This window comes from Lagopus muta, chromosome 2 (genome assembly GCF_023343835.1).
Source record: "Lagopus muta isolate bLagMut1 chromosome 2, bLagMut1 primary, whole genome shotgun sequence".
NCBI lineage: Eukaryota > Metazoa > Chordata > Aves > Galliformes > Phasianidae > Lagopus > Lagopus muta.
The window spans coordinates 81,628,951-81,656,886 of record NC_064434.1 but is presented as its reverse complement, the minus strand read 5'-3'; the positions used below and the strand labels follow the sequence as shown (position 1 = coordinate 81,656,886).

Below are 27,936 nucleotides of genomic sequence, written 5' to 3'. Positions count from 1 at the left end.
AAAAATAAAAATAAATAAAACCACATTTTCTGAAACAGACAGAAGAATTACTTGGGAGTGGGGATGAATATTTTAGCTCTGTCTCCCTGTTAACCATTGACCAGAAAGGCAACAGCAGTTCTGAGAGGCCAAGTTGCCAACCACTTATCCAGCATCAGAGCTGATTCTGTGCACAATGGCAGCACTGGAAGGAGATCCTTGAGGACCTTCACCCAGGTGAAGGGTCTGTGGATACCTCAAGAAACTCGAGTGCCTCTGAGGGACAGGGCAGTCACACTGATCCCAGGTGAATTCAGGAAAGACCCTCATTCCACCACATGCAGCCAGGAGGACACATTAGACATGTCTGTCCCAACCTTCCAGGCAAGAAGCTGACACATGGAAGAGGAAGCATAAGCTTCAGACAAGGCATACTCAGCACCCTGCTTTCAAATAACAGTGAATACTCAAGGTGACAATTTCTTCTCATAGGCTCGACCCATAGTTTGGTGTTTGAAATCAAACTAAATCCACACTAAACTTTGGTTAGTCTCCCTACTACTTTAATTAACCTTGATATGCATTTCATTATACATTTTTATACCTTTTTTTTCTTCTTGCCCGGAAACATCAAGATAAAAACCAGGTATGCCAAACTGACATCCTACCCTGTTTTATTCCTCCTCTGTTTCTTTCCCTCATGAAGGCACATTTGAATAAGACATTTAGCTTTCTTAATTGGTCTCTACATTTCTATCTTATACAAAAATTCATTCTGCCAGACTAAGGTTCCGAAGAGCAGAGCATTACACCCCACCTTCCACAAAAAATTTAGCAGTCTACAAACAGCATCACCCTCATTTCCTCCAACCAATCTGCACTGAGACCAATGGAGATAGGAAAAAAGAGAAAGATAAAAGACGACCCTCCTGCTGAAAGTCTGACCAAAGAAGAGATAAATAACAACTATGTCTCAGAGACAACAGCAAGAAGCCCCTTAGCTAAAGAAACACTAAATAAATAAACAAAATCTAGCTCAACAACCTTGAAACTCAGATTTTGGACTTCTGAGGGGGATGAAAAGGGCAAAAGTAATTTATTATTTTGTTACCAGGCAACAGAATGCAGTTCCCCAAGGGCCAAGCAGATTTCTCCCAGAAGATACTATATCTGCTATGACAGAGATAAAAGTCATCTTTGTTTAAACAGAAGCCAAAGGTTAAAGAAAGGAGAAACCAATGAATAATAGATCTTCAGAGTTACCCAGCACGACAGAAAAGCTCCCCTTATCCTCCTCCTCACTGCCACTCATTCAGGACAGCAAAACCCTGACACTATTTTTGCTCAGAAAGAAAAGCCAGAAGGCACTTACCTTGCTTCTACACAGCAGTGACGAAAAGCGGCAGTCTATAGCCACAAGAAGCCAGATGGGAAGATTAAAGGAAGCATCTGCACCAAAGCTACCCTGTAGGGGAGAGCAGCAGCTCTTCACTGCATTCTCCAACACCAGTCAAAATAGAAAAGAAAAAAAAGATCTTCGTATAACTTAACCAGGATACCTCTTTGTTTGCTCAGTGCAGCTAGAATTCAAATGTTGCTGGGCTTGATCTCCAACAACAGGAAAAGCAATGGCTTTGCCTTCTTTACTGAAACCCAGCTGCTAGAGAAGAGACAAGGTAGGTTCCTGTATTGTCATCTTCCCTCTGCCAAACTCACATCTTACATGGATTTCAGAAACAGCCTTCCCTTGCATCTGTAAAACAAGAACCTTGTAGCCAGGCTCAGCCAAGTCTGAATCTGACCAAAAACAGAGAATCTGAAAGCCCTTTCAACACAAAATGAGTCCATACAGCACTCAGAGCCCCACCTGCTGCCTATTCACCCTCAACCTGTGCAAGCAATTATACACTATTTGCTTTTGCTCGTTGCCATGGTCCTTCCCACCTGAGAGCCACAACCAAGAGCTGGGGCTTTGAGATCCCATGTACTGCAGAAACATACTGCGCAGCCTGATCTAAGCTAGGCATGAGATTTGCCAGAGCTCACAGTTAGAACATCACACTTTCATGATAGCAGATAACCATGAAAATTTGTGGCTTAAGGAGGAATGTTGTCAGTGACCAATTTATGTTATCAGAGACAAGGAGATTAATGTGTAAGTGAAACAGCTGCATGCTGAGTGTCTAAAGTAAAAACAACATTCTGCCCTTGAGCTCCAAGGAATTCTTTAGCTTGTCCCTTGATTCACCCACTATTCAAGTGCACACAAATTAGCCCCAGCCCTCACATACCTCCTGCTTGCCCCGCTGTGCTGTACCCAACTTCTCTCCCTCTCACCTCCCACGTCCCTGAAGCTGGCTTTCCTGGATTCCTTTCATCTAGCCTTATTGAACTCCTTCCTTTGAAGCCATCCTTTCTTACCCTCTTCTCCTCTCACTCACACTCTTCCTCTGAGGATGCTGCTCAGATAAGCAAGTTTATGGCCAGCACTGCAGCCTTACATGCTGTTGTATGAGTGTGTCCACATGTGGATTACGAGCTCTGAGATAGCAAAATTGATGTGGTGGGTTTTTTTGTTCTTTAAGTGAACTCCAGTGTTCCCTATGCTCTTCTACCTTCCTGCCAGAACTATCTCTGAAGTTTCTCACCAGCTCTGCAGTGACTGCATCACTGAAGAACTACGTGCTCTCCATCAAAATGAAAGACCCAGAGCCAAGAAAAACAGTGCACTAAGACTCCAACTCACCTGTAACGCTGTCCAGCAAAAGCACAGAAAATACAACTACAAATAAATTTACTGAGACGCAGTGGGGGCAATATATCTTTAATTTTTTTGCTTTTGTTTTTTAGTATTACAGTATATTCTTATAAAAAGATACAGATAAAAAGGACACTACAGGATTTGTACATTTAATTCACTTATAGTCTTAAACTGACTAAGAAATGAGGATACGCCAAGGCATTACAGCAGCACACAACCTCCCACATCAGTAAGCAGCACTATACTTTCCAGCTCGGCAGGCAGGGACACCTCCAAAAATGATCTGGAAGTTTCAAACTGAGCAGGCTGGCAGAGGAGGAGAATGGCTGAATACAGTTTAGAAGGGAGAAGCATTGAGCGTGGCTCAGGTACCTGATGTCCTCCTACAATCCTAAAACAGCAAAGGTTTTTGAAAAGAGTGTTTAGGGGCAAGACTGAAGATGGTAAGCAGTGTAGAGGGGGTGGGTTGTCAGTAGCCTGTCATAGAGGCTTTTCTAGATCAAGCTGAGTGAGAGCTCCAACTGTTGAACAGCTGAAAGGACCAAGCCCTTTGAAAGCTCTGTAGAACATCTTCTCAACAGCTAAAGCTGTTTACAAGGGGAGTTCTGATCCAGATGTTGCTTTAAATAATGTTGGTGTTAAACACTGTACTGGGTATACTGGATCTATTCCACATTAACACCAGTATCAGAAGACTGGTTTAGAATATCTGTTAAGCATCCAGACTCAAAATGAGGTGCCATAACAGCTTTTTAATCTAATGACATCCTTCTCAGCATAATCTGGCCAGCTTTAGGAGAGTCTGCTCATCCAAACTACTCAGAGCAGTAAATAGCTTTAATATCTATACCTATATTTTCAGTTGGCCAAATTATGTTACTCAAGATGGCCTTTTCCACCTTTGATAAGGAAAGTAAGAGTGGCCAACAGCAGCTAAGTGTTTGAATGGCAGACAACCAGAAATCTTCCTAGTTCGGTACAGAAGCCAAAGAGCTGTAGCTAAACATGTGTTATTGCTAGAGACTCCACAGAGAGAAAACCAAACAGCCAAAAAACATTGCTTACCCGGATACTCTGAGGAAGTAGAGTGGAGAGCGAAATCAGAGGGAATCCTTTCTTCCTTGGCTTGTCACAGTTTGTCTCACCAACATGTAAACTCTGGTAAGGGTATAATCCATACTTGTACACCTATTTCACCCAGCTTCTCTGGCATTACATGCAGAATTTGAGTTGGAGGTTGAAATTTGAGTTAGCAAATTTGTGTAGCTTAACTCTTCTCAATATTCCCACCACGATTCATGACAAGAAAATGGTTGTTTTTAGAAAGTATTCTGAAATAACCTACTTGCATTAATTCACCACATGCTTTAAAAGACATGCTTTTCCAAGTCAATGATTATTAGGGCAGAGTGATTCCTATGAAAGCAAAAGTGAAGTTCTTCCTTGCCTCCCTTCCCACACCAAAGCTGCTCCCACACCACCCCATTCCCTGCTCAGCTTGCTGCAGAATGGCCATGCCGGCTGTCTAGCTGGTGTAATGCCCTCGCACGGTCTCAAGAGTCTTTGCTGTAATGCAGTGTATACATACAAACATAGCAAACTAAAATAAGGCAAAATAAATAGAGGTGTCAGATTTACAGGTTCCCCTTAGAGATTCCTAAAACCATTAAAAAAAAAAAAAAAATCATTTAACCCCCAAACAAAAAAAGAAAAAAAAAAACAAAAACAACAAACACAAAACAACCAACCCAGAAACAAAACTGCATATATCATGTACATCATCAACTGTACAACTGATTTCCTTTCCCCTCAAGGAAACTCCTGACACAAGCTTCTCCCGTACAACCCAGCTCAGAGTGCGAGCTTTCCTAAAAAAGAGGGAAGATGCAGCCAATGGAGCTGACCATTACAGAAACACCCGCTCCACAGCCTTCCATCAGGGCCCCTCACGATGCCTTTCCCTTCCTCAAACATTGTGAACACATTACAGAAATGCTTCTGAAGGATGCCCAAGCTGTCTCTCCAGTGGAGATTCTCTCATCCCTGAATATTAGTCCTACTTCTGCTCTTGTAGGGAACCAGTGCCCGGACCATAGCTGTGCTGCAAAGCATGGAAGGGCCTTGCTGCCCTGAAGTCACTTCACTTTGTAGCATTTTCAGAGACTTACGGACAACTGAGAAGAATGACAAAGAGCAAAGGGAGTGGGGTGTGTGGGGGGAAGTTCTGCAGTCTTTTCAGGGGTCATCCTAATGCAATCTGCTTAAGAGCAATGCAAAGACACATAAGTAAGTGAAGAAGCATTAGATCTCTACAGACAAGGTTTGGAGAATTAGAAAGTACCTCCTCTTCTAGGTGTGAAGAACTTCATCATAAAATTAGCAACAACTACATTTCTCTAGGAAAAGTAAAAAGTAGAACAAGCCCTCAATTATAAACTTTTTCATATTTCCTCCTCTTTTACTTAAAATGCTGGTGCTAAGCACAGCTGCAGGGACAGCAGCAGACCTTAGTTCTTCTCTGTCCCTCAGAATACGATAAAGAAGTTTTGCCTTAATGTAATGCCTCATGACTGCTTGCAATGCCCACCCAGCCTACAGAGGCACTAGAGGACAAGGATTAGATTTTCCCACCTTTTTTGGCACTTAGCAACTCAATCAAAACTGCACATGAGGAACAGAGCATAGCTGCACTCGCAGCATGCCAGAGACTCCAAGCAGGGATGAACTTGGCTTTGCAAAAATCTGAAGTTGGGTCCTAGAGCAGATCCAACTACATCCTTATCTACTGTGGCCAGCCTCATCTCTTAGAGCAGAAGTATTAATGGGACTGTCTGCTTGTCACCACCTAGATGAAATCACTGCTTGCCTCAGTGAGTAACCAAGCTTTTCCCCAATGCTTTTCATGAACATTCACCAAGCAGTGAACAGCCAGGGGAGACCATTCAGCATGCTGAAAGAAATCTTCAGCCACCACCACTGATTCAAAACAAAAGTCTGGGGCCCTTGAGTGCTAAGAAAGTTGAGCTGCAATGAACCGGGGGCATGACTCTGGGTTTTCTTTCACTTCCAGTAATGTATCTCACAGCTGATTTATGGGAGTTGCATAGTCTCTTATTACTTGTGTATATATCGAGGGGGTGGCAAGGCTACAGCAGCTTTCTCTGACTGTCACTGTGACTGGAGCACTGCGTACCATCATATAGCTTTTCATATCACGGCTGAACTGTGTACACAAATGGACAGGGAGATTATCACTCTCTCTGCTTTTGCTACATTTATGGCCTGGCAAAGTGACTTCAGTTTCAAAAAGTACACCGTGAACCTGGTTTGAAAAATACTGGGGTGGGGAATGCTGTATTTATATTCAAGGGTTTTGCCCTGAGGTGTTTCTTCTATAACAGAACTGCCTTGCTGACAGTCTGCCACACTGAACAAGTACCTGGGGAGCAAGCAAGCAGCCATAAGTTGGACAGAGCCACAGGTCACATCTTCTTGCACCAGAGCTGACCTTGGCACTGGCACTACATTTGAACTTCTGAGTGAGTCCTAAAACCAAGGAGAACAAAGAGGGGGGAAATCTACAATGTTCTAATCCCTGAAAGTATCATCTTTGGAATTCAGGGATTATCCAAATCTAAACTCCACTGTATACCAATTTGGCACATATTACCACCTCTCATATGGCTTATGTGGCATAGATTATATGGCATGCTTCAAAACAAGACAAACAAAAAAAGGGCTGAGATATGGCATGTCTACTTTGGGGAGCAGCAAGGAGCTTGTTAATATAAATTACAAGAGACATTTCTAAAAATCCATTTTGTAATTTAAAATAAAAATGCTTATAAAAGTGAGAGTTAAACTTCCAAAAACCTTTATGAAATACAGTCTTTCTTCTACAAGGTGCTTGTGTCTGCTGCAATGGATATTGCTGTTAATAGCTAATCCCAGAAGGGCGATGGGATAATAAGGGAGGAGAATGCACCCAGCTCTTGTAAGATACCAGCTCTTTACGATGAGTGTTATACAGAGGCGCGGCAGTCTGGAATGTTGTAAATAGGGAAACTGTAGGGTGGGAGTCTCAAAATTCAGTAAACAGTGGAACATTAGAGTTTAACAATTCTAAATTTTTTCTTCTTTCCATAGTTTACATAATTATTTTAGTGTTCGGAAAACCACCGCTGTTGGCTTCTCCAATATTGGTAGTGTGTAATACTGATCAGGCAGCGTGTATGGCAGAAGTTCTATTCTGCAGACTCAGTGCTGAGCCTGAGGTTAAGTGACATTCATAGGGAAACAGAACCAAAATACTAAAGTGACTAATGGAGCTTTTTCCATTTCCCTGGGATTCCTTGACACTTTGTGATGTTTACTGTTGATATATAGTTTGTAAATGTAGGCCTCTCTTCTCAAATGCTGTTTCCTTCTTGTCTAAGAAGAAGAATCCATCACAATTTATTTATTTTCATTTTTCCCTCTCCAGAGTTGATAATCAAAAGGGATGACAAGATTGAAGAAAAAAAAAAAAGACAAAAAAAGGGTCATGGGAACCTCACAGAATTGAATCCCCTTCCAAGAGCCATGAAGATAAATCAAATTTAGAATTCAAGCATCTTCTTGGGGTTATCTGCTTTTTCACTGTGTGCTTTGTAGGTGCAGTGTAAACGCAAATTTCTTTTTTTCTTATGAATTAACCCGTTTCCAAAGCCTGCTTCACTTACACGACTTTGTGTCCTCCTGGAAAAAAAAAATCTCCATTTTCCTTATGGAACCTTCCATTGGTTCATGCTAAGTAATCCCTTCTAAATGAAAAAGGCTGTGGCCTGTACAGCTCTCCTTTGACATCACTGATATCTTACTGAACTGTGATTACCCTAGATAGGATTGGGGTGCATGCAATAAATCATCCTGCTATGCAGAAAGACCAGTCCATTCCCACAGCAGTTGCAGCCTGTATCAAGTGGAAAAGAAGTCTTACTTCTTGCAGCTTGCAGTCCCATTTGCTTTTTGCCCGCTTGTGACCTGTGAATGATACTCAGGAGCTTCCAATTTCCATCAGGCTGCACTAAGGAATCTTGCACACATGGATAAGAAATGTTCAGCTTTTTCCTTCCCACACTCCAGCAATTACAACAGGCTCCACATCCATCCAGGTGAAATCCCAACCTGTTAGTGGCACAGTTTTCTAAACAAAAGCCACGACTTCTTTCCTAGTAGATGAATTTCAGAACTTTGAGGCTCAACCATCAATATATTCCAGAAAACTGTTTATAGAAAAGCAGAATCCAAAAGACTTTGGCAAAGTATTTTATGTCAATCCTGATTTTCGAATTCCATTTTGTTCCAACTTCCTTCTGAGTATCACTTGCTTTTGGACAGTATAGGCCATACAAAAACACTATACAGAATATGAGATCAAAAGCATTTTTCAAATGCTGATTAATGGCTTATAAAATCCAATTCTGGGAGGGACCTTGTAACCTCAAGAACTACATCTTGACAAGACCCTGAAGGCCAGTATAGCTACTGAAGAAGCAACAGGTATTTACCAAACTGTTCTGAAATTAGTCTTGCTTATTATCAGCAAGATGGAGATTATAGTTCATTTTCACTTTGGCACACAGAAAATTATCCTTCTCCAGCCACAAGGCTGTCTGCAAGGCCCAGTACTTTCTGTCATCATCATGAGGCCTTTCATGACACAATCAACTCCCAGAAGCAAATCTGTCAGGTCTGCACGACCCAGTCGCAGACCCTGCTGGCTCCACAGAGGCACTTTTATAATGGTTCAAATTTGGAGCGCAGAGGAGGGATGAGAGGAAAGCTGATCAATGGAAAGGTAATGTCTCTACCCACAGACCGAAGAAATCCTTTGGGGCAGCTGTCAGCCAGGCGCCATTGCACACATTCATCTTCCTTGTTCTGCTCTTTTTCTTCACTTATTTTGGTTGATTATTTTTCTTTCTCTTGTAATTAATAATTTAGTTTTGTCACCACCCGCTCCCGGCTTGTTTCTAAGCCTTGGTTCCCCGAACGCTTGCGATTACGCTTGAGTTTGGATAAGTCCTTGTCAAAGACTTCTCCTGACCTCAATGCTGACACCAGGTCATCAAACTCCCCAGTCTCTTCAGAAATGCTTCCTGCTTTTGCTTTCTTTTGACGCCTCTCTTTTTCCCTCTGCTCTTTCAGCTGTGGAGAAAGAGACAGGTCTTTAGGATTCACTGACCGAGATGCCAGATCACTACAGACATTGTGGTATGGAGCATCTAAAATGTGTTAGTACTGTTTGGAAATAAAAGGATCAGGATCCTACCCGTAAGGCCGCCATGTGTTCCAAGGGCAACAGAGACCATACTGCGCTTCCTTACTCTTGCTCAGGTGAGCCCAGAGTGCAAGAGGTGAGGAATGAGCAGCATCATCTGCTTGCCTCACAAAGCATTACCACCCCAGGGCGAAGAGTACCAGCTGTGCTCACGTTATCTAACCTGGTGAGTTTAAAGTTAGTCTGGATGCTTCTGCACAAACCAGTCACCACTAGAATCATAAACAGCTTTGCTTGTAGGGCATAGGTAGTCATATTCAAACAGGCAGAAAGGTCATGTTCCTTCAGAAGGAGAAAAATAAGAAGTGGAATTCATCAGATGGCCACAAGCTAAACATACTAGACAAGAAAAATAGTGTAGCATGTTGTGGAGATGGGGAAAAGAAAGAATATTGCCTTGAGTCCAGAAAGAGAAAGTGATTATAAATAGAAACAGCAATGAAACAGGACTGCTGATTTTACCATTTCACCAGGGAGCTCAATTATCCTACACACTGCTCAGCTCCAAGATCAGTGGAAGTACTAAGGCACAGCTATGGCTCCCAGGATGCAGGTGGCTCACCTTGCAGTAGTCCCATGTTGCAGGAGAATTCTTCTCATAAGCAAACAGCAACCTCTCAGTACATCAGGCCTACTGAAGCTTCTTAGAGCTTTAACAGGGGGCTCCTACACTTTCTCTGCTGGCTGAGAGGAAACTTGAGACTAAATCTTGGCCTTTTATCTCTGTGTCCAACAGTTCCAAGAAGTCTGCTGGCGTCCTAGAGTTCTACCTCTTTCCTCTTCTGAAAGGAGTAAAAGGGTTCTTTTGGCAAAGCAAACTTCACAAGTAGCAATTGCCTTCAGTTAGGAGCCAGGCAACAGCCGAGGTTAAACTGTTGGCAGGGTGGAAGGACAAGGGAAAAGCTGGGCTGTTCTCACTTTCAGGAAAGCCTGAGATTAGAAGGGGAGGCTGGTTCACATGAACCCTTGGGGTTATACACATTGGTCTCCAAGAGCAAAATTAACAATGCAGAAAAGCTCACTTGCCTCATCAAGGTCTAACACAGCCTCTGTAATCAAGGCATTAAAGCTGCCAGTGCAGACTACAGTAGGGCATTTACTGTGTCACAGTACACTGTCAGGGAACAAGAACACAGCAGATGATCATACAGTCTGAGTGGAAGCTGCCCAGCTGGCAGGACCTCACTCCAAGAACTTTTACACAGAGCAAGCAGTCTGAAAGCAGGCAGACTAGCTCCATGAAGGGACAGCACCATCTTGCAAAGTACCTTGACAGAAAAAACAGGACTAGATTTGGATATTTGAACTCAAAAGAAGAGAGATTTAGAAGCCAAACTGCAAGTATTCTTTTTTGACAGCCTCCAGGAAAAATGCCATCATTTGTGAAGAGAAAGATGACAAAGAGGTGGCAAAGGAAAGGACATAAAACAGTGACAGGGCATCAGCACTTGAACTGCCTTTGTCAACGTTTCTCTCTGAGAAATGAACAGATGATGAAGTAAAACGCCTTCTTTTGCCCAAGTTCTCACCATGGCTTCCATGCGTGCCCTGCGCTCCTCTTCTTCCTTTTTCTTCCTCATATTCTCCAGATCTTGCTTTGCCTCTGCAAATGACTGTAAGAAAGTGTCAAAGATGCCAAAAAATTCATCTGGCTGCATCTTGCCCTCATTTTCTCCAAAATGCTTCAGTGCCTTGGCATACTGTCAAAGGGGCAGAAAACACAAAAGCAACAATTAGGCAGGCAATCCACTGAAGACAGCGAGGAAAGCTTATGCATAACTACACATGTAATTCAGTACCCCCTGAGTGTTCACGTGCAGAGAAGAAACTGCCTCCCCATGCAGTAACCAAAGTGCCTCTATTACGGCAGGTGCCTGTGTCCTGGAGAATCTGCTCTCTTGGTCATTCTTTGGGCAACACAGGACAATGGTAGTGGGGAGCACTATCCATCCACTCACATTAGAAAAAAGTATTCAATGTCTGAGGCTGATGGAGCTATTTTAGAGAGCAACCATCTGGCCACATCTCAGCTGCAGCTGTGGGTCAGCAGGGGCATGAAAGGCAACAAGCTAGTTGGGGAACAACTACCAAACAAGTAATTCTAGTTCATCCTAGCCAATCTAGCCCTTCCACCTTCTCTTTCCCCCTCAATTTCACTTTTAAAAGGGCCAGATTTAGAGATTTTGTATAATAACGTTGTAGCCTATCCTCTCAGGATAGATATCCTCTCAGGAGCCTTTTACTATGTCATCCATCACTCTGGAATCCTGAGTCAGTGTTGCCTAGGAGAGAGGAGACTATGGACAGACACAGCATGAGAGAGGGACAAGGAAAGCAGCCAGGGCTGCAGGGCAAACTTAAAAGAGTGAATACATCACAAATGGCTTTTATTTTAATAGGGAAATGTTGAGATTGCAGGACACGTGGAGAGAGCCAACTGGCAGGACTTCAGTCACAGGGCTGTCCTGATCTGGGTATGGTAAATTCGCAGCAACCCTGGCTCTTGGACACAAGTCCTGCAGTACTTGTACTCTCTTCTTTGCTCCCTCATACTCACAAACATGTCCCTGTACTCACCCAGATGTAACAACTGCATGCACAGATAGTCTGCATACAGCACGTATGCCCATATCTACTCTTATATAGCCATACACATCCCAAAACTGCATCACTGTCCAACCACCCTCTCTCATACACCTTTGCACTGCAACTGACAGAACTAGAGATACACTCCTGATTCTAACGCTGCCCCGATGTGCAGTTCCCCTAGCACCTTCATGCACCAGCACTGAAAAACACAGCATCCTCACAGACATCCCTGCTCACCAAAACAAAACCAGTCTCTCCCAAGCAATGGACTGGTTTCCAATAATCTTCTGTGTCTATTCAGTTCATACCACGACAGCCCAGCTTCCCTTTCCTTAGGTGCTCTTGCAGAATGGAAAAGAATAAGAACAGTCCAGGCTCAGATCCCAAGCATAAAATGAATTTGGAAGCAGGACTTATGAAACCCTCTGGCTCCGTACCAGGTAAAGCACAAACAATGTCTCCCAGTTAACTGCAGGGGGAAGAAATCTCCAAGGAAAGCAGCTTCCTTCTGGCACAGCCTGAGATATCCAGCATCTCCCCTCCACTGCTTTCACTGCCAGGCCCACAAAGCAGTTTGAAGCTTTTTTTTTTTTTTTTTTTTCTTTATAAAGGCTGTGTTCTCAGCCAGAAACAAACAAAGAAACTCAAAGTATCTGGGGGGAAAAAAAAAAAAAAAAAAAAGCATTGGAAGGAATGCAAGTTGCTTTGAGCTACCAAACATGGCAGGAGTTGAAGGAAGCACTACAGCAGCAGCAAGTCATGGAGGGATTTCAGGATATGGAAATAGCAACAGACTACTTCTCTGTTTAAATCTGTTCACTGAAACCTCTGAAGATATATATATACATGTGTACACACCTACTACCTCTGTCTTCCTCTCTATATTCTTTCAATATATGTCTACTTAAATATACTGCCTCAGCTGCCTGAGCACACAGAGGTCACAGTAGGTGTGCTATCTGGAATCCTTTCTCACTTAACTTGTGGTTAATCCCTATGAAAACTGAAAGAAAAAAAAAATAAAAGGACAAATTCAAATTACGAGCAACAATTGGAGTTAGCAGCTAGGAGGAAGGCTTATTAGCCCCACAGGGGTTTCCTAGTCTTTTAAGTTAGGAGACTGAGGAGAGGGTCATTGTCTGAGGATCTTGGATGCTACATATATGGAAGTCTCCATTAGAGGGTGGTGTCGTCTGCAAATGTTCCGCACGTAGTCTGGCACCATCTGCCAGCGCCAGCTAATTCTTGCCACAGAGGGGCTTTTGACATTGTGTCCTCCCTGCCACAGAAAGGAGGAAAAGTATTGATGTGCTGGAAGGACCAAACAACCTAGGAGTCCTCCAGAGAAACTCATGAATATAAAGTGTCTACGACAGACCGCTCTGCTTTTATTCCTCCTTGTGTTCCTTCCATCACGTGTGCTCTGTCAAAGTATCAGTGCAGGATGAGGGTCAGTGTGCTGCACAGTACCTAACAGCTGCCCTCCTGGCTCAGGGTGCTCCAGGCAGAGCAGTATTGAGCAACCTTAGCAGTTCTGAGCCTCAGCACACTTTTCTGCTGACTGCCACAAATTTTGTGTGATCCTACATGAGTCATTCAGCTGCTCCAGGTGCAGAATGCCTCCCTGTATAACACTGCATAGTCTGCAAAATAGGTAGTGCAGTCCTCATGCACAACACTTGCCCCATCTCTGGAGGTGTTCAAGGTCAGAATAGAATGGAGCCCAAGACCACCTGAGCTGATGGGTGGCAACCCTGCCCATGGCAGGAGGCTGGAGCTTGATGATCTTTAAGGTCCTTTTCGACATATGCCATTCTATTATTCTATGATTCCCAGAATTCTGTGATGTGCTATAATATCATTGAGCAGAGTTTGAAACTTGCTTATTCCATAAGTCATTTGGGGACAGATGGCATACAAAAGCAAGATGGAAAATTGTTTCAGTTTCATGTAATAAAGGATGGTATATCTTTTTTTCATTAAAAAATTCATTTCCACACCATTAGGGACCCCAAGCTCCATGATATAACAGGTCTGTAAGCTCAGTGCCAGCTCTGCTCCCTCTGCCAAACTTTCCACTGAATTTATCCCTTTGCCAAAGCAAATCGCTTAGACAGTTGTTTATTTTAAAAAGCTATTTCATCAAGGAGAGGAAAAGCAGGACAGCAGTGTGCAAACTCTTGGCTCTGCTTGCCACTGAAATGTTAAACAGTGGCAGAGGAGCACTGGAAATGGGGTTCTGTGAGGAGGAGGAAAAAAAAGCTACAACAAAAATTTCCCACTGTCTGTGCTGTCCACTATCAGTGGAGAAGCCAATGCAAAAACGAATTATATCATGCAACATGAACCGTCTTCCCCAGACAACAATCCTGAGTTTGCTGTTGCAAAGACTCCAATCTGTACCAAGGCAGTTCAGATAAAATTCTGCTCTCCTGTATAGGGCAGATGCAGATTAGTTAATAGAAAGAGACCCACTAATCTCAGGCAGGACTGTGCCTAGCTCTCTTTGCAACTTCAGATCTGTAAAAGGATTCTCCCAGGAGTTGAATGGTAACTCTGGAAGTACCTACATTATAATCTGGATACAAGCACTATAGACATTTCTGATATGTTATGTTCCATCTTGCCCTGAATCTGCAGTTCTACACACAGGAGCTACACAATTTATGTACCAAATGGTTGTTTCTGACAGCAGGCTGTAGTGCCTGCCCATAAACGTACCTTGCCCTGACTTCCTCAGTCTCTGACCCAAACTCTTCCTTATCCACCGGCTCAGAGTCTGACAGAAAACACCAGTCTCTAAAAACGAATGACTGAAGAGCACAGTAAATGGCATTCAGAGTGCAGTATTTCATTATTTTCATAACATTCTGCCATTAATGGCTATTTTCTTGAACGGATTTTGGCTTTCACCTCCTTGCTGCTCTTCAAAACAGTTACTACATGTGCTAAGCTTATTAAATGCACGTGCAGATTCCGAATTCAAGTCTCTCCCATGATAAATATAAACACTCTGACTCACAGTAGATGTCATGAGAAAATCTGGAGATGGACACTTTTCCTACCCCCCCCATCAGCGCTGCCTGAACTGAAACTTCCCTTGTGCCTCTGTAGAGCAACATAGGCTTGATTTTCAAAATGAAACCCCAACCCCCTTTGGAGTCATGCAGCTACGACATGACTACCAACTATATAGGAATGATACTACCTTACTAAGCTGACAGCTCTTCTAGGAGGATCCAGAACACTTCACAAATGGGTTTGTTATAAACCTCACACAAAGTAGAAGAGTTATAAAGCAATAGTTATGTCCGTATCTGTCAGCATTCAAGGATACTGTAAAGTTTCATGTAGGGCAAATGTCACTATATTCAAGTAAGAAAATAAAATTCACACAATGGGAAGACACTGTTACTCCCCTTGGACATCTTTGCTTCCCCACAGGAAACTAAGAGAAGAATTTTCACACACACACACAAAAAAAAAAAAAAAATCAACTTTTTTTTTTTCCTGAAATGAGAAAGTCAGCTTTTTGTCTGCTAAAACATGTAAAAACTGGTGAAAAGAATTTCACTTTCTCCTGCCCACAACTTCCAGTTTATGGGAAATGGCAAAAAGCATTATCCCTTGATCTAATCTATATATTCCTTTATAAAGTGGTATTGAAAGTGAGAAGAACACAAAAAGAACAAGAACCAGCTGTGCCGGGGAGCCTATTTAAAAAGTAGGTCTAAGTTTTCAATCACTTCTTCACTCCGCCATCTGTTTACTGCATGAAGTACAGTTACAAAGCTTCCGCTGCAAACACGGATGTCTCCATCTGACAATTTGGCCCTTTAAGTTTAAAATATCACTTCTTCCCCATGACCACTAGCAGTAAATAATCCTGTTTCAGAAAGAAAGCCAAAAAAAAAAACAAACCAAAAGTGTGGGATTGTGATAAATATCCTCCATAGAGAAGGCCAGTACCACACCTTGTAATGGAGGGTTTCCAAAACTTCAATACTGAAATGATTTTTGCCTGTACACAATATTCCAAAAATAAAAGCTTCCCAGGTTTGAAAAGATAATTTGTATTGTTTTAAATGCCAGCTGAGGAAACATGGCTCCGATTAACTCATGGCAATCAATTAGCCACATCTATATTTAGAAAGATATCCAACTCCAGCTGTTAAAACTAGGACTTCATTATTATTAATAAATCTGTGAACCAGACGAATTCTTCCTGGGCCCCTTTAGATGTTTTTAAAAGCCCTCCCTTTCCCACTACTTTTTTCTTTTTATTATTTGCTTTGCTTTGAGAAATGAAGAAAGAAGAGGATAATCAGATGTTTTAGTCTCTCCCTTTAATTGGCTAGTTATAGTATGTTTCCATGGTTAAAAAAAAAAAAGAAAAAAAAGTTTGTGATTCAACAAACACAGAGAGACCACTGAGAATGGAAGATGTTATAGGCTTTGCAAAGCACATCTGGTTTGTTGAAAATTTTCTACTTTTTTTTTTTTTTTTTTTTTTTAAAGAAACAGAGGAAAAAGAGGAAGAAGGGAGGGGAAAAATAATATGAGGCAAACATGAGAAATAGCTCAGCATTGGTAAGGAACAGACAGTTCTCTTTCAGGAGTCCAAAAGCAGCTTATTGCCAGCGCAAGAGCCAAAGCCATAGGTTGAGCAGAAGCTGGAAAAGCATGCATTCAAATATAGCGAGGAGAAGGTAGAGAAACATTTCCTAAGCATGTTATAGTCATTAAAATAGAGCATCTCTTCTTGTTAAGGGCGTTATGTTGCCTATGGCTAAAAATGTGTGCAACAACTTCCAGACATATTGGTCCATCTGCAGGGAGACTTTCTGGTTATTTTTAAAGCAAAAGAACACAGTTTTTCTGCAAGTTTCTGATCAGGGAAAGCAGCACTGCTATTAGATGTGTACCATTTGCTGGTTTTTATCCCATAACTGACATCATAAACAAATCACATTGGCCTTTAAGCCTCTGTGTGTCAAAGGAAAGGATCACATCTATCTGTAACATCAAACCAAAAGCCAAGGAGAGTCATTCACTTCCAAAAATGTGCACCTAACTGTAATGAAGTTGAAAATGTACCCAACCATGAAATAGAAGCCTCCAAACCATAGCACCTCGCGTTCTTCTCAGTGAAGGCATGGAATGTAAAATACTGGTTTTGTGATTATAAAGCAAGTACAGTGTGAACATTACTATGCTGGAAGTGGTTTGAATATTCTCAAGCAACAAGATAACAATGAAAAAATTAGGCATATTATTCTCCACAAAATTTTGTCACAATACTAGCAAGTGTTATATTGCCAAGCTTTGTCTTCAAAGTGAAGTAGTAACTACTGCCCACTGGCATTTGCTCTAGCTAGCTCGAGCTGAGACCCTGTAGCTCCCTGTTGCATCTGCAAGTCAATATTACCAATATTATCTCCACAGGAAGGAAATGCTTTGCAATTCCCAAATGACATTACTGCAGAGTAATCAGATGAATAAAGAGTCTTAATATCCACATCCTTGGCCTGTATTCTGTCTAACCTTCAAAATCTAAAGTCTAGCAATCCAAAGGCACAGGTTTCATTAATAATGCAACAGGTCCCTTAACACTGCTTATGTATCCCTGCAAGGACTGACACCAGGAGTGGAAACAACTCAATCCAAAAGAAATAACACATTTGCTTCATGAAGCCAAGTACTTTTAACATGCCAGCCAACAAGGGTAGATTTGCCATTACATACCGTTTACTTTAGAACTTGCTCTTCTCTAAACATTTTCATATGCTTATAATCTTTTCCTATAAATTCTTCCTCATTCAACTGAGAGACAGAGGGATTAGTGCCAGATTCCAATCATCAGCAAAGAACAAGCACCTCCTTAGCTGTGCAAATCTGGTAATGGAGGTGCAGACAGTAGAAGTACAAAATGATCACAGCAGCACGTGAAGAGTAAGCACACACGGTGCTGGCTTTGTCAGAAGGATTCAAAAAGGTCTGACAAACCGTGAATGTTTGGGATCACTGTCCTTGCAGTGAAATACCAGCAGTGACAAAGAAGTCTAAGTGGAAAAGATCAGGTATTCAGGGTTATCAAGCTACTCAAAGGTGCACTTTTAAAGGAAAGAAATGAAGTGCAAATGGTCCCAGTTGAATGAGCAGGGTGGAATTGGAGGTCACTATCACTGATTACCAAATGAACTCTTTCAAGAGATTGGTTAAAAGGCAGTTCCTTCAACATAACAGCACTGACATCACCATCACAGTTCCATGCCACACACAGATAACATTATCTGTTAGGGTAGATTAGCAAAAGCAGGTAAGAGCACTGCATGTTCTCTTAATCCTGAAATGTGTTGTAAATTGCTACGGATCAGATTACAAAAAGACAGAAACTTCAGACTAAAACACCTTCAGTGTCTATTATCATTTTTACTCCATTTCCAGTATCTAAAATTCCTGCTTTCACTTTGATGAATGCTTTTGTCTCAATCAACGCTTCAGAAGGTATTCATACCTTGTCTCTAGCGTCATTGAGGAGGTCTTCTAACTCTGAGAAGCTGAAACTGGCAACAGTGATGAAATCACTCATGACAGGAACAAACCTGTCCCCTGATTCCCGTATGCGTCTCTTCTGATAATCCAGCTCCTGAAAGAGAAGAAGATACACAGACAGGCAATCATCAAAGACTTCTCACTGAGAAAGAAGGGAGTGGGGAAGCTCACATATTTCACTCAGTACAGAGCATGCTCTGTTTCCAAACCTCATGCACTAATTCAAAATTCTAACTCAGAAACCCATTTCTCACTAAATCCAAGGTTCTGGCCTCGCAATGTGAGACAGAAGCCTAACGTGGGAAGAAAGAAAGCCTCAGTTATGGTTTCCTATATCCTAGAGTAACCACCACTCCCACGAAAACCACCAATGTGTTGAATTTCTAAAGTAACCTTGGTATCAAGTACTTAAAATACTCCAGATGTTGTTTCTCTTTTTAAATTTCGCTTTGTGTTTTATTTCTCTCTACACAGAATGACAAATTCTATGCAAAATGAAAAATAATAAGGAATGTAGGAGAACTGGAAAATTTTAATTGTGAGTTTCTCTCCATCTTTTCTTTGCATGGTGGCTCAAAAGGCTGTATTCTTGGAGCAGTGCACACACATGTGCCTTATCTACGGATTGTGCTTCCTATCCTCTTTAGTTCTCTGAAAAGCACCTTATAAGCATCAAAAAAAGATGCCAAAATTGGATCTATTCAGAAGAACAAGCTGGAAAACAACATTTGCTAGCACCCTGCTTAACGAGCAAGCATTTGCTTGGATGTTACCAAAAAGTCATGGATTTATAAAAAATGGAGCAACAGAAAACTAAACTTTGTTTATCTGCTACTAAAAAAAAATAAAAATAATTCTTTCTGGCTCAAGTTCTTAATATTGAGCCAAGATTACTGATATTATCCCTTCCCATACTCTAGTCACCACATTTGTGGCGCTGAAAAAGCTACAAAGCTTCTTAAAATGACTAAGTTCTCGTAAGACTGGCACTCTCCCATGTCTGTGCTTGGTTTGTGTGCAGCCAATGGTCTCAAGGGAACAATGAAATGGTAATCTGGTATTTTATTCTCAGCTGAATAATCAGTGGGAATGATAAGGTCTTGCTTTCCCTGTAGGGAAATCAGCATGAAACAGCAGGTCAAGCTATGATCTGACCCTCTGTTCCCTTTGGAAAAAAATATTTTTGTGCTGGCTGCAACTTTAGCTACATGTATGTTTGGTGCTCAGTGTTACTAGCCATCAGAAGGCTGGTTCACAAGCCAAATGAGTGGTTTTATAAGAATTTATGCTGAGAAACACCTTGGGAATTGCTCCATGTTGTTGACGAATGCAAAGAATTACTCCGGTCATTGACAATCTAAAATTAGATGGGCTATCTCTTCTCTTCTGACATGAGTTGGAAAGAGAATGTAACCACTACAAGGAAATACCACAAGGTAGAAAAGCAGCAGAAAAACAATGAGTAGGTGTCTAGAGAGCAATCCACATTAAAGAAGTGCTGCCTCTCCTGATTTATATTACATCCTCTTTTCCACTGTTTTTTCTACTACATCATCAGGGTCTGTCCCAAGAGCACTACTCTATTACACCACTTCGCAGTGCACTGTCTCTATGCTATAATCCCTCTGAACTGGATCTTACAAATACAAGAAACGTCATCTTCTGAGGATTACACACTTTTTTTTTCAGCCACACTTTCTCATTCTGATTTATAAGCTAATTTTAGCTCAAAGTTCCTACATCCGCTCTCACCATTCTCCCACTCCCTCCACTCCCTGAGTAGCTACATATAGTAGTTCTTCTATCTTACACACACTGTTGAGATCTGTGGCATTTGGGACTGCTACGAGACAGCAATGTTTTTCAAAGCAAAATTAAAATTAGGTAGTCTAATCCTCAATTTCAAATTCAATCCTTCCCTGCACAGTAATTCTTCCAAATTAAAAATGCCCACAGAAGTAACCAGCATGATTATGTAATCAGCCCAAGAATGATGTCAGCAAACAAGAAACTCTTCTAAACCTTCTAGAAATTGACTTATATTAGTCATAATAGTGTAACAATAGATGCTAGCACTGCTCTTGGCAGTCTGGGCTACCGGTTCTCCAGACGTATGAAAAGATTTAACATGGCAGGGGGTTCTCAAAGCATTGGTCAGAATCTCCTTGTTGTACGAGAGAAGAATTCCACTGACACAATTCAGTTCCAAATTTAGAGAGGATCAAAAATTACTTAGCTGTCCTTTTGAGAGCATTTTACATTAGGCAATAGCTATGTGAATGTCTTAACAAAGGAATGAATCTTATTTTTACTAAAAAGCTACAAATCCAGGAAAGCAAAAAGTTAATAGTACCTATAAGAACATCTGACTGTGAAACTATTTTTAGCTTTCTATTCTTAAGGGGCCCTGAAGAAACTTCTCAGTCACTGGAGCCAAGGCTGTGGTGAGAACACACTGGACAGGAATCAAGAATCACACCTTTCCCTCCTCCCCCTTCCACCTGACAGCAATCTTCTATTGTTGCTGTAGTGCTGCTTTTTACATGCCAGAAAACCACAAACTGAGCAAGCAGACTGGGAGGTACTGGCAATCCCAGATGATAAATATCATGGCAAGAAGGGTAAGGGGGGAAGACAGAGATTGAATGGGAAGAAAGGTTGCCCATTGAACCCATCTATAGGAAAGAGAAGAAAAATTGGCTGCAAAGGCAGAGGACAAATAACCCAATCACAGAAAGTAAAACAGAAGTAGGTACTCACATTTCAACAGGGGGGATTGCCTGCCTCAGCCAGAACTGGGCCTCTCTTCAAGTCATGAACTTAATGTCAGCTTTCACTTTACAGGTACTTTTAATTCCCAAACATGGCTTCTAGTGAACGCAGCAATATCTCTTCCCATTGCTGCTTTCTCCCTTATCCCAACAATCAAGGTTTGGAAGATTTGTTTTTTCCCAGGAGGCTCACTGGCTAATTAGGTAATAAACTGTTGGAGACAGCCAGACAGCCTGGCTGGTAGGTCACGGAACTTTTTCACTGCCCCCAGGATCCAAACCAAACTCAGGCCAGGTGGAAGGAAAATTAAGTCATCGCTGTCTGTCTTATAGCAGATCTGAAAGACTGGAGAGCCCTGGTTTAGTTTCTTGTAGATAGATAATCATTTCACAGAAACCACACAATAAGATTCCCAGCAACTGGTCCCCTTGCCAGCAGTTCCACAGGAAAAAACTGCAGAATGAACAGCAAAGGCAGCAAAGGGCATTTGCTGAAAAACAGAAAATTTCTCTGGGATGGTGTTGTTACTCTGTGGCTAGGACATATGAAAGGTGCCTTATATACCTTCACAGAGGGGAGGCAAACACTTTGAGACTGTTCAAAGCCACACACGTGCATCCAAAGCATAAACAAGGAGCAAATGTGAGAATTTCTAGCTCTTGCCACCAAGTACAGTGCTCTTGCATTGTGCTCCCCGGGCTCAGGAGCCTTTCCCCAGGAACAAAATCAACATTCTCACTAATAAAGTCTCCCAGGTAGGGAAATCACAGGTGACACATGAATCTGTGACTCCAGGGAGAATTTAGACCCATGTAGCTTTAACTCCTACAGTTCAATACAAACAACTGCATCAATACACCATTTGTACTGTTCTCTGCTGAGGTGAGATTCTCCGCATCAAGTACAGATTAAACACAACTAACTTAAGTCCAATTAGAATATTTTCATTAATTTTGCTGAGCAGGAACATTGCAGCTTTGCTTGACAGCTCCATTCTCTCATCTTTATCTAGTCCACTTTCCCAAGGAGTGCACAAGATATATTAAGGTTGCATACTAGAGTGCACTACCTGTTTACTAGTACTCCAAGAGGCATGTGAAACACTCGCTCAGCAGTCATCCATCCCCCAGAAAGAACGAGAAAGAATTTTATTTTTCCTTCCAGTGCATGCTGTTTGTCAAACTGTCCTTTTACTCTCCAGGCTGAGATCAAATAAGCTTTTCATTAGGCTTAAGTCTGCTAAGATCATCAGCAGGAGCTCCACATGAGAAGCTTTTATTTGTTTTTTCTTGGTTAATGCATTTGGGTTGGAATGGAAAGGAACTGAAAAAGAAAGCCCACTTTCTCTTATCATAAAATATATAGTGCTCCCGATTCTGACTGTGATACTTTACGTATGGAGCTTTGGAAACCTTCAGATACTTACAGCTTCAACAGCTTTCAATCCAGTCTTTATATTGTTAACTTCCTTCTCCAGCTCTACCAGGCTGCACAGGAGGCAGACACGGAGGAGATAAAACAAAAAGAGCACTGTTAAACAGGAGTACAGGAACTGTGAAGCAGAACAAAAAGATCATTGGCCCATCAAATCTGATATCCAACTTCTGGCACAGTCACATCAGATGATTAGAAATGAGGAGAAAGGGATCTGTAAATGTTCTGTGTTGCTTTTTGTATGAGAGGTAAGAAGATGCAGGTTCTGCTTGCCTGTGGTCACACTAAAGATCAGGATTTTCATGAGAAGAAGCAGGAAGTTGCCCTCAGAACATGTGCCATATGAGCTGAGCCTGACCCTCCTACAAGGAACATATGCCACATGGGCAGGCTGGCACAGTGTGGGGTCCCAGCTTAGCGCACACATCACTGTAGTCTCAGATCATCTCTACACACTATTCGTGAGCCAGTCAACTGCTAAGTTCTATTAGCAATGCATTTAGATAATTTTTTTCTCTTCCTCTTGGTTCAAAATACTGCTGATTTTTTTTCATCTCCATTTCAACCATATGAAAGTCCTTGAAGGCTTACATTGTAACTGAGCATGTAACCCTACTGTTAGTAAATGTTTTCCCAGAGACAAGTGGTGTACAGATTTTCTGCTTGTCACATATGCACAAGAGCTTTTCGCTAGGGATTGTATGAAAAAAAGGCTTTTCATTTCCAGTTAAACAGTAGGCAGTTATTTTGCAAGTCAGTAGGTACCTTCACTACATATTTGATTAGAAGTAGATTACACCTCCAAAACAACCAGACCTTACAGTATGAACCTACACGTATTTTTCACTTGTATCTTTTCAGTTCTCTTTCAGTAGGTGGTGTAGTTTCTTATAAAGAACCATACCTGGACAAATAATATGCAAATATATTTTTGCACAGTGCTTTGGAAATTAAAAACCTTAATACTTTAGGGGATGCCTTGTGTGTTCACTGTCAACAAACACCTGCAGAAGTGAAAAAAAATTATTGAAATTTGTGCAGAAAGCAGGATGCAAAAGTTGGAACAACCTTCTTCAAAACAGCTAATTTAGTCTCTGTACCTAGGTGATTCTGGCTTAGAAACAAACCAAATTATCCAGAAAAAACCCACCACATGACATAGATAAGGAGCCAAAGAGTATGGGGAATGAATTACAGTGACCAGTTCAGTTACAACATCTAATTTGGAAACAGAGTAGCTATAAACATGCCTGAGTAAAGCAGTCAGTTTAGTTAAGCAAATTATTTTGGACCAAAATTTCCCACTGATCTACATTTGAATAATGTCAAGAACATCAGCAGGTATCCCAGCTGGAAGGCAGGTCATGGTTTTGTAAGATCATTGCCAGAGGAGGTTGTGGTAGAACGTTAGGAAAAATTTCTGCTCAGAAATAGTGAGGCGAAGTCTCTAGGGGTGTTCAGGAAATGTGTAGATGTGGTACTGAGGGATGGTTATTGGGCACTACTGGTGGTTGGTGTACTGCTGGACTAGATAATCTTAGTGCTCTTTTCCAACCTCAATAACTCTATGATCGTAAGACAATAAAAAAAGAAATAATCATTAAGCTAACAGAAATCACTGTGAACTTCAGCTCTGGGAACAAGCAATAGGACTGGACTTACTTGACTTTTGCTGCTTCTGGAAGATGCTGCAATTCAGTCTGAATATCTAGGATATCTGGATAATTCTTCTCAAAGATCATAATCAAATAGTGCAACAGTGTAATGTTCCTAAAAAAATAAACAAAAAAAAACAAGGAAGTTGGTGATGAAAGGGAAGGGAAGATGCAACGACTGTGACAAATGAGTGAAAAATATTTGGACAGGAAATATACTTGACTGAAGAAAATAAGCAATAGATATGCTTTTCAATTGCAAAGTTAACAGCTTTGCTATTGAAAGAAAAGCTTCACAGATTAAAATAAATTAGTCCTTTATGAAGCATTACTACTAAAACCCCAGTGCCTTGATTTGTTCTGGAAGCAACAGTATGTTCCCAGTCATACCCACAGATAGTATAATGGAAAAAACATTGCACAATACAATATACTATTTTTCCCCACTTACCTCAGAGAATAAACAAACGTACTAAAGTGACATTGAATAACAAGGGAGAAGTGAATTGTGAATAAGAGTTAACTAAGAAGAATAAAAAGATTCCTGGAAGCCCAAAGATGCAAAGAAGATTCCTACAGTAAAACAGCTGTATTCAAATAGTCAGGCTCCCTGATAAAAAAAAAAAACAGCTCAAGTAGAAGTGGAAAGAAATGATATCTAGGAGAGATGTAGGAGCAGGTTTGTAAAATAAATGATTGTAAGGATTGTGAAATAAATGGTGAAACTTGCATCAGTGAATTTTGTATGTAGAGAAAGCAGCCAGCCATAACAGGTACTTGAAGTGGGTGCTGTTTGGTTAACTGACAAGAAGATAGCAGATGGCCACTGTTTCACTAAGACCAAAGCCTCGGAGCTTGAGAGAGAATAGGATCTGCAAAGGGCATTTAATGCATGGAAAATTGAGTCAAGCTACATTAAGGAAAAAAAAAAAAAGTTCAACATTAGCTACACATGTATTAGCATGTATTAGCCTCAGTATATGGAAAGGACATCATGTTAGTCAAAACAGAGCCTTGTTATTTCAAACTCTAATAGGTAGCAAAGAATTTCCTATGGTTTCTTGCCACTATTATTCATTCTGTCATAATCCGAAGTCATTTCACCATAGCTGTAGTCTCAGCAGGTCTCACAATTTGAGGAAGATATAAGTCAGTATGAAGCAGTATAGGAAATCTCCAAGGAAAATCTTTGTACTGCTGAAGCCTGAAGGTGGTATTCACTTCCCAGTCATAGTTGAATTAATTTCCAGAGCCAGTATGGGGATATGAAGCAAATCATGGGATAACTATAAAGACCTGCTGCCTTTGCCCATAAAGTTAGCTCCACTATCAAAAAAACCAAACAAACAGCTGTTTTTCTTAACTGCTCTAGATAAAGTCAAGGTCAGTCTTACCAAGCTATGATTTGTACTTCTGGTGTAGGTATACTTCTGTGTGATAGGTAAAGTTTATATTATAAAGAGAGTCTTGCATCAGAAGCGTATTTCCATGTTTCGCGGGACATATAAGACTGTGGTCAGAGTTTTTTGTAGTTTTTTTTTTTTTTTGCAAAACCACATTCATAAAACTTCAGTATAAAAGGCAAATTCCATAGAAATCCTCCTCCTCCCAAACTTATTTCAGTGCAATACTACGTTTTGCAATCTTTGTACAGCACTGCAGAAACCCAATCCAACAACAGATGCGCACTGTTCAAACGACTGGCAGAATTTGAATGCTTTGTTATTAACTCATCTTAAATGCTTCATGATACTTTAGAGTAAAAAGCACAACTTACATGCCAAGTAAGACATGGTCTGGAGAGTAAAAAAAAAAAAAGACCAAAACCAAATACAGTCAGTTCTGTTACTATGTTAAGAGGTGCAGCAGCACAATTGCTCAACTGCTAACTCATTTGAGGCCTTTTAGCCTACCTGTCTATGCTGGATTTGGTATCTGCAATTTTGTTCAGGCTGGAGACTTTGAAGCCATATGCACTTCCCCTTTGGCCCTTGTTCATATAATTGCCAAAGGCCAAAACGACCTCCAGGAGTTGCCTCAAACGTTTGCTGCGGATGAGTTCTTTGGATGCCAGAAGAATGGCTTGAAAACAGAAAAGAAACAAAGAAAAAAAGAAACAGGTTATTGTGGTTGTTAACATATTTTCACCCCTTCTGAAAGGCCCCAAAGTGCCATCTGACTGTCGCACAGGTAAATGTTACAATGCAGCCTGCTCATGCACGGTCCTTCCCCTCCTACCCTCCCAGATGGAGGACATCTGGAAGGAAGGTACACCTCCTCGTTCTGCAGGACACTTCTCTGAACACAGGAGTAGGACTGTTCTCCTGGATCTCCCACAGTAAAAACACAGGTAGTGGGAATAGGGGTAAGTCTAGAGCTCGTCTGAAAATGCAGAGTGGAAGATACTCCCCTCCTCTCTGATAACCAGGAATGATGCACAGAAGCCATGGCACTCTTCTTATAAGTGACACATTTCCACATCACTGTTCTGAGGCACCTAACCTAATCTAACTGCTCCAATGAGGTGGAAAGTGCAAGGACTGGAAGAGAGAAGGGAAGGCTGACCTGCACAGAAGGGCCATGGAAGCTTTTGTCAGTTCAGCAATATCTGATAGCGCAATGACACATGTCAGGTCATATTTACAGTGTAACAACAACACTTTATTAAGTCAGGTGAGTGTAACACCATCATACAGAATTTGCTTCCCAGTGCATTGCATGTCTTGCATTCGCTGGCTTTACAACCACAGCACAGATGTAACGATTCCTTTGAAGAAAAGCCTCTCTTTACCTTCCTTGCCCATTTACCCAACCCCTAGCAGAGCCTTTAATCATACCTTCTACTTTTGGCTTTGCTTCTGCCAGCCTCTCTGGAAACTTTTTCTTGAAGAACAATGCTTGGAGTCGCTGCTGATAGTGGTCAATCCTACACAAAGGGTACAGTAAAATTAACGCTGAACTTGAACCACATTTTGAAGCCCTGGGCCAGTATGCTGCCTACATAATCTAATGGCTGAGTGTTGAGACCCAAAATACCTATGCATGGGATTACAAACATAGTTCAAACACCTAACTCTACTTAACACTGTTAGAAAAACAGAGAGCGTGAATGCATGAGCTCCAGGTGAAAAGGAGCTGGAAGAACTCCCACTGCTCTCAAAATATGAGCGCCATGAAATCCCTTTTTCTGTGAACAAAGCTAGGCAGGGGAGACAGGTTTCTGCTTGTCATCAGGGGATTGTCCTTAAGTGACAGCATGGAGAGTGTTTATTATCAATGAAAAGTTTGTGTAATGAAGAAAAACATTTGTAACATTGGAAGGCTTCTGGAAAATGCAAGGTATAATGTTGGCCCATAATCTCTTGCACATTCCCCCTCAGTGCCAGATGATCCATTTTTAACAACAATTACAGGTGCTTCCAAGAAGCCCTCAGTGCTTTTTCCCATAATGTGTTGAACAGACCTGCTCATCTCAAAGAGGAAACGATCTGCCCGAGCCATGCGCTCTATTTCATGTTTATGCTCCTCCAGCAGGTCGGTATCGCTCTTTTCAGGAACAAACTTCAGCAGCTGGAATGGCAGACACAAACCAAACACCAAGACAAGAGTTTTATCTGTTACCACTGGGAAGCATTACTTTGATTCAGCCATGTGACTGTAACTTCAAGCGCAGCTGCGGCTACAAAACTGACCTTTTCAAAATATCTGCTTGCTGTTGTGCCTTTGTCCTTCACTGACCCTACTAGATTCATTTTCATCTCCAAAGGGGAATTTCCCATTTCTAAATCCTAAAGGCCAAGTACGACTGCAGCTTACCCAAGGGGAAGTACAGAAAGAACTCTGATTCCCACAGCACTATGCAGAGAGTC

At 41.5% G+C, this 27,936-nt stretch overlaps 1 protein-coding gene across 4 annotated transcripts in view; it reads right to left on the bottom strand.

Annotated features, from left to right (window-relative positions):
• Positions 1-7,481: 7,481 nt before the first annotated feature.
• Positions 7,482-27,936, bottom strand: part of DAAM2 (dishevelled associated activator of morphogenesis 2) — a 185,667-nt gene continuing 165,212 nt past the window's right edge. For all 4 annotated transcript variants that reach the window (XM_048935124.1, XM_048935123.1, XM_048935122.1 and 1 more), the window contains 8 exons: positions 27,531-27,637; positions 26,905-26,993; positions 25,981-26,149; positions 24,075-24,182; positions 22,405-22,465; positions 18,169-18,300; positions 10,592-10,762; positions 7,482-8,929 (listed from right to left, as the gene is read on the bottom strand). In XM_048935124.1, the coding sequence (XP_048791081.1) occupies positions 8,714-8,929; positions 10,592-10,762; positions 18,169-18,300; positions 22,405-22,465; positions 24,075-24,182; positions 25,981-26,149; positions 26,905-26,993; positions 27,531-27,637 (1,053 nt within the window). In that variant the 3' untranslated portion in view covers positions 7,482-8,713. The remainder of the gene's footprint in view (positions 8,930-10,591; positions 10,763-18,168; positions 18,301-22,404; positions 22,466-24,074; positions 24,183-25,980; positions 26,150-26,904; positions 26,994-27,530; positions 27,638-27,936) is intronic.